This window comes from Egretta garzetta, unplaced genomic scaffold (genome assembly GCF_000687185.1).
Source record: "Egretta garzetta isolate BGI_Z169 unplaced genomic scaffold, ASM68718v1 scaffold589, whole genome shotgun sequence".
Classification (NCBI taxonomy): Eukaryota; Metazoa; Chordata; class Aves; order Pelecaniformes; family Ardeidae; genus Egretta; species Egretta garzetta.
In genome coordinates this window covers 1,594,732-1,601,379 of record NW_009266282.1, presented here as the reverse complement: position 1 = coordinate 1,601,379, position 6,648 = coordinate 1,594,732, and the positions used below count along the sequence as shown (strand labels likewise).

General features: G+C 46.9%; 2 protein-coding genes across 2 annotated transcripts in view; one reads left to right on the top strand and one right to left on the bottom strand.

The window, feature by feature from the left end:
* Window positions 1-6: 6 nt before the first annotated feature.
* ADPRM (ADP-ribose/CDP-alcohol diphosphatase, manganese dependent) lies at window positions 7-1,727 on the top strand. Its single transcript, XM_035902635.1, has 3 exons — window positions 7-197; window positions 768-884; window positions 1,144-1,727. Exons 1-3 carry the CDS (start codon window positions 11-13, stop codon window positions 1,428-1,430), a joined length of 591 nt encoding a protein of 196 aa, XP_035758528.1. The 5' UTR covers window positions 7-10; the 3' UTR covers window positions 1,431-1,727.
* Window positions 1,728-2,442: 715 nt separating this feature from the next.
* TMEM220 (transmembrane protein 220) overlaps window positions 2,443-6,648 on the bottom strand; it is a 10,734-nt gene continuing 6,528 nt past the window's right edge. The window contains exons 2-5 of the mRNA XM_035902628.1: window positions 6,264-6,409; window positions 4,679-4,802; window positions 3,830-3,889; window positions 2,443-3,007 (exon numbers count right to left, since the gene is read on the bottom strand). Of these exons, the coding sequence (XP_035758521.1) occupies window positions 2,875-3,007; window positions 3,830-3,889; window positions 4,679-4,802; window positions 6,264-6,409 (463 nt within the window). The 3' untranslated portion in view covers window positions 2,443-2,874. The remainder of the gene's footprint in view (window positions 3,008-3,829; window positions 3,890-4,678; window positions 4,803-6,263; window positions 6,410-6,648) is intronic.

The window sequence follows — 6,648 nt, the reverse complement described above, 5'->3', positions numbered from 1 at the left end:
CACTGGGGCCATGGCTGCCCTGCCGGCTGGGGATTGCCAGGCCTATCACTTCAGCCCAGCCACACGGTTCCGTGTCGTCGTGCTTGACACCTATGACCTGAGCATCCTGGGCAGGGAGCCGGACAGCCCCTGCTACCAAGAGTCCTTACAGCTGCTGCGGAAGAAGAACCCCAACGACAACCTCAACAGCCCCGCAGGTACCCCCCGGCTTGACCCTTCGGCGGGAAGCATGGGAAGCTGAACCTCTGCTTGCCAGAGCGATCAGGCAGCTCCCAGGGCCAACATCTGGTTGCCAGGGTGCTGAGGCATGTGCCCCATTTCTGTCCACCTCCTCCACCTCCCTCCTGTTGGCTGAGAGCCAATCAGTGGGTCTCTGGGCGGTTACAGGAGATGCTCCACCATACCCGTCATACTGCTCTGGTGCTTCTGGGATGGGTTTATGTTGTGCTGTGTGCCCTGCAGTATCAGAACAAAAGGCAGCCGTTGGTGCAGCAGCTGTTGCAGAGCATAGAGTGGTGCCCACCCTATCCCATGCCGGGGGGAGACCCAAGAGTGGAAATCTTGTGCATGAAGCGTGACCAAAACCCCTGAAAACACTAACAAATAATTTTCTCTTGTTTGTCCAAGGAGGCTGGAGTTTTGATCCAAGAGATGCAAAACCCCAAAGATTATAAATAATCTATTGTAAGCAGGCTTATATAAGGCAAGCAAATAGGGGAGCCACAAGAGGTGTATGCACTTATGCTTAACCTTCTTCTTCACTGCAGGACTCAAAGAACCTTGGTTTGTAGAGTTTAATGGAGGATTTAGCCAAGCCCAGCTGGACTGGTTCAATGAAGTCCTCAAGTCCTCTGATGAAAACCAAGAAAAAGTTATAGTTATGGGTAGGTATACATGGGGGATATACCAGGATATATGCAAAAAAATTTATGTAGCCAATGTATGTTTGCTGAAGAAAACGTGTAGCAGCTTTGCAGCTCTACCGAGGTATGCATGTAACCTGTGAAGTAGGAGAACAGCAACCATGTCTCACATTCCTGCGAGCTTTCTGTATACAGTTATATGTTTGAACTTCCCAGCAAGGAAGGCAAAGTTTGGTTATGCTCAAAGTAACTCTTCGGCTTCTTTCCTTCTCAACTGCAGGTCATCTGCCCATTCATCCAGATGCTTCAGACAGAGTTTGCCTAGCCTGGAATTATGAAGACGCCCTTTCAGTCATACACTCCCATCAGTGCGTGGTCTGCTTTCTTGCAGGGCACCTGCACGACGGTGGCTATTGTTTAGACTCTCATGGAGTTCATCATCTGACTTTGGAGGGGGTTATTGAAACTCCACCGGAAAGCAATGCTTTTGGAACTATTTATGTCTATGAAGATAAAATGATACTAAAGGGAAGGGGCAGAATTTCAGACAGAGTTATGCATTTCTGAAAATGGTAAGCAAATACAAATTGCTCTTCTTCAGGAAGTACGTGGACAAAAAAGCAGGGGATTCAGCTTACTATTTTGCTTGTACAAACATGTGCATGGATGATCCTTAGAGCTTGAACTTGAACATTTTTCTCCTGGATGCAGAATTTTAGAAATTATGTTTCTGTAAGAAAACAGACCTAGTTTCTTTGTGGAGAATAGAGAAGGCCAGTAACCACGTTTGAAATAAATATATTTGAATGCAGAATGTTGACTTGAAATGCCCTGTCCTGAGCGGATTGTTACTTACTGTGAAAAAATGCAAACCATATTATGAATATTGTCCAAAAAGAAGCACATCTTTATATCAGTCAGAATTAAAGCATGAAGAATTGTACCTGCCCAGACGCATTTCAATTTTTTTATTTTTTCTTTTTTAACATCATAGTCAGTAATGTCTCGTGTCTGGCAGAATTAATCCACCTTGTGTAGCCTAATGCAGTCTTTTTAACGTTGCTTTAAAAGCCTAAAGTAATCTTCAAAAAAAGCTAAGCCTGAGGAAAATGGAGACCATCTATGCTACATCATGTAATGCTGCAGATACACCTGCTGGCGAAAAAGCCCTGCTGTGGAAGGACCTAAAGCATGTTGCTGTGCTGCACCTCCACCCATTCTGGCCCTCTCCCAGCCAGCCCATGTGCCCCCTGTATTCACCTGTGCTTCCTTCTCCAGGGCGAGTAGCAGTGGAACATGCTTACTGTCACTGGGCTGCTGTGTGGGTTCTGCTGCCCAGGGACAGAAATTCTGTGAGAAGTGGAGTTGTGACAGTGACCACGTCTGCGGGTGGCAGTCTTGAGTATGCAGCTCACAGGAAATAGAAGATACAGAAGCTTTCATTGCGTTTTCTTTAGAAAAACAGCATTTATTACTCTGTAAAAGCGCAATTTTCAGTTAAAGATAATAGGAAAAATATTTCTTCATATATATTCTCCATATGATTTTAATGTAGGAAGAGAAATACAGATTGCTCAATTTTTCAGTTAATCTCAAGGGGCTATCCAGGCAGGTATCTGGAAGTTTTATGGCTGTAAATAGTCATTTATTGACACAAAGTTTTTGCTTTACTTTTCCCATACATTACAGAACAGTAGATTTCCCGAAGCATGAGGTGGCTGGAGAGTAATCCAGGCGTGCCAGGGTATCTTCAGGGTACCATGAGAACACACATTAGATCAACAAGTGCTTTGAAAATGTACAAAGAAGCCAGATGAACAACAGTTTCCATAGAAAAATTCCTCACTCGGATTTGACAGTGTTCCTCAATGTTTTTAACAAATCTCAGACCGCGCTGAGGGAAGCAGCCAGGCATTCTTGGGTACTATTACACTGATACCAACCTTTCATTAAGAACCAAAAGCAAAGGCAAGTATGGTCAGAATTTTTATTCTGTCCTTTCTCCTACCAGTTAAATCACTGTTTTACAGTGTGTTGGCCAAGATGCTCGCATCTCTTTGTTCACATAAATGTACAGCCATGCAACAAAGGGGAAGAGGGCAACCAGGATTGCAGCGATCAAGCGAACTCCACCCAGTGGACTTCTATAAAAAAGCAAATGCAACAGAGCTACTTCAAATCAGACTGCTATGAAATATTCACACCCAGCTGCAGGTGGAAAGAGCAGCGAGCCTTTGGCTGCTTTAATGCAGCTCCTGCGGATGCACCAGCAGAGTCCTTTACTGGAGAGGCACCACATGCAGCAGAAAGTTTTTCTGCCACTTCAGGCTACATACACCAAGTGAAAAAAAAAATGCACCCTGCTTGCCCAGAGCGCCTGTGACATTTTCCCAGCACAAAGGTACTCTTTGGCAGATGGGGATTTTTCATGCTCCCAGCTAACAGGAATTTAGCAAAGCTGCTACAGCACAGTCCTCAGAAGAGGCTGAGGGGGAGAAGTGTGGAGCCAGTGTAGCCAGGCAGCCGCCCAGAGCCTTCTGCCAGTTCTGCCTGCATCACTTGCCTGCTCCAGTGGATGCAGCAGATGCCAGTACAGAGACCCTCACTGGAAAGTTCTGTGAATCGGGAGCAATGGCAGAAACGGCTTTGCAGTTCGTTAGCCATCATGGCCAATACTCATTGGCCTGTTCCACAGAAGGGGCGCACTGTCCTCATACAATGGGAGAATGTTGCCTGCCCGCGGCAAGGGAGCAGAAAAAATGTTCTGTGCAGCTTTACTTTCCCCCCACAGAGTTTTATCTGTGCAAGATCCTACAGGCTGTAGCACCAGCTACTTAGGTATCTGAGAAGGTTCAGACCGTGATGTGAAGCAGAAAACCAGCAGCCAAAATCAAGTGTTTCCAAGAAGCTAGTCACTAAACTTGGAACACATGGATGGATTTAAAAAAAAAGGAAACAAAACTTACTTTGCTGAACTGCGACAAAGACTCATCCATACTGTAATAATCACCAGACCAAACAACTCTCTAAAAAGCCAAACAAAAAACAGATCAGAAAATAATACAAGCAAGTGTTTACTTTTAAAAAACAAATTTTGCCTCTGCAACAGTAGTGTCTGCTCCTTTGGAGAAGTTCAATATTTACTAGGATTAGAACTATGAAGGTATTTATGTGGCGTAACTTTGCTTCCCACCACAAATCTACGAACACACGACCCAGCTACAGAGCTGCAGAAATTCCTGCTTCCACTTCTTGTTCCACTGCTAAACTCGTATTCCACAGCACATTTCCCTCATTGACAGAGAGCAAAGCAGCAGCCCAGTATTCCAGATGGCAAACAACTGCAGCAGCTGCTGGAGCTTCACCCCAGTACAAGCACCTCCTGTAGGCAACAACTGAATGTCCAGGTAAGAAATCCTCCCTCCCCCTCAATCCTGGGCATTTCAGGACTCAGCAGCCTGTGCCAGATAAAAAAGCACATGGCATCACCTCAAGAGCTTTTAAAACATTAATGATCATTCCTACAGCTCCAGCAAGAGAGCACAAAGCTGTTTCACTGTACTAGTGCCCTGATAAAGCCAGACTTAACTGGGGGCAGTTCTAACTGCCACGATCAGGCAAGCAATCACAACTTTAGGTCTTTTGTCCAACAAATGGCCTGTTTGGAGCACTGCAGTCCTTCCTCCTTGGTTTGATTCTGCTGGGCCAACAGCATTCATGGCGGCAGCCCAGCAAATAAAGGTCAGCAAGGTGACCCCCAGGAGATGGCCTGGTGTGCTGAATTCATGCAGGGGAAAATAAAAATCGCTGCTTACCTGCCTTCCTCTTCATGCAAAATGTTTCCTTGAGCGTAAGCAAACAAAGAGCAAGCCAAGGCAATGGCCCCAACAATACAACCAGCAGAATGAAGGTCACAGAGGCTCCTCCAAACACCGTTATCTGAGGAAAAAAACAGACTGCCAGCAACTGCAGTGTAGCATGAAGTAAACCCTATAAATCAAAAAGCAACTGAGTCACTAAACAAGATGCCTCCACCAAACACACACATCTTGGGCAGGAAGATGGAATCAATACCAGCATTTTATGACCAGGGAAATCTGCTAAAAAGTAGTGTTGAAAATAAACACTGTCAGCCTTGGGGCTTGCTCTCCTAGGAATGCAACTTCTTGGCAGCAGCACCTCAATGAAAACGGTTTCCTATTCTCCCCAGCAAACAAAACAGGCTCCAACGTTCAACATGCATGGAAAAAAAAAAAAATCACAGGGCTGATTACAAATGGGAGTTCTCTTAAGCAGGAGGAACAGCCTTTCTGGAGCTCGCAGCCATAACCAGGCACTGAGCATGACCCCAGAGGACCTCCAGAGCCCAGGGGAGCGAGCCCCAGCTCCCAGCCAGCCATCAGGGGCACCAGGTGACCATCACACTACAGGAGCGTCTTCTCTCACGCTCCCTGGTGAGCCTCTGCCTGAGCTTCTGCCTGCGATGACGTCTCTGCCTGGGGACTGATGTTTTTAACCAGAGAAGTACAGATGATGTGAAATATCTGAATGGGCCCGCACATTCTTGTGGTTTTCCATGTCCAGTCCCAGAGGCTTATGGGGGAGAGGTGAGCAAACGACATGGGCAGCTCTCGCTGATCTCAGCAGTCTTTTCTGGGCACTGACCCCTCCATGCAAGCATTAAAGGTGATGAGCTGCCAAAATCCAAGAGCTCAGCATAACCCAACGTTGTAATTGATTCCCCATTTGGCTGAACTTACTGCAGCTCAGCAGATGCAGAATCTGGGTCTTCCAGAGATTGAATGGCAATTATCCCTTGGTGAATTCACACAATGTCCAGTTACACAATAGTTGTGCTATTTTAATCTTTATTTTCCACAGAGCTTGGCACAAATAACAAAAACCTACTTGTGAGTTTAACGTGCAGATTCTCTGGACCAGCCAAATGCCATCATGTTGAAGCTACACCTATCACACAAATAAACTTCCCTGAAATGTTCAGAGCCACAGGCAACCAACCTTCATGGGTTTGGGCTTTATGAATGCTGCCACTTTACATGCTTCAGGTAGCCAGAACGCCGAGAGCCTGCAACGGTGAGATTTGTGACAACAGCACGTACTGCTGAGGACTTTCTCTTTTGGCATAAGTGTGGTTTTAATTTATTTAGAGCAAGTATTAATCCAGAAAATATACAGTTGCTTGCTATATATAAAAGGTTGTTATTTAAAAATTATTTCTACTGGACGAAAATACAAACCATAAACTATTTTCCATTGTCCTGGACCAAATCTGATCTGACCGCTTCTCGCAATATGTGATGAGGCATTAGGTCCCCCAGCATCTGCCCTTTTGGGGGCAGAATCTGAGCAGAGACGCTGTTTTGCATACCAGTGGCATACCTGTTATTGAAGGGTTAATGCTGACGAGCAGTGTCAGGGCAGCGGGCACCACGTATACAACCTGTAACAGAACGTAGATCCGCTCCTCAGCAAGACTTAGCAAGGCATGGAAGGAGAAGCACCCATGCCCACCAGCGCCTCTGCCCCTTGCAGCAGTTTGCCAGATGTGCGGAGCGGCCGCCAATACCCCTGGCACTGCCAGCGCCCCTCTTCGCCACCCCCAAATCCCCAGCCCTTCCTCAGCTGCGGGGTCACCAAGCCCTCGCCGCCCAACCGGCCCGCGCAAAGCCCCTTGCACCGCATCTCCAGCCACCTGGGACACCCCCCAACCTGCCCCTGTCCCGGGCGGCTCCCCTGGGCGCAGGAGCGCCCTGCCCCGACGCTG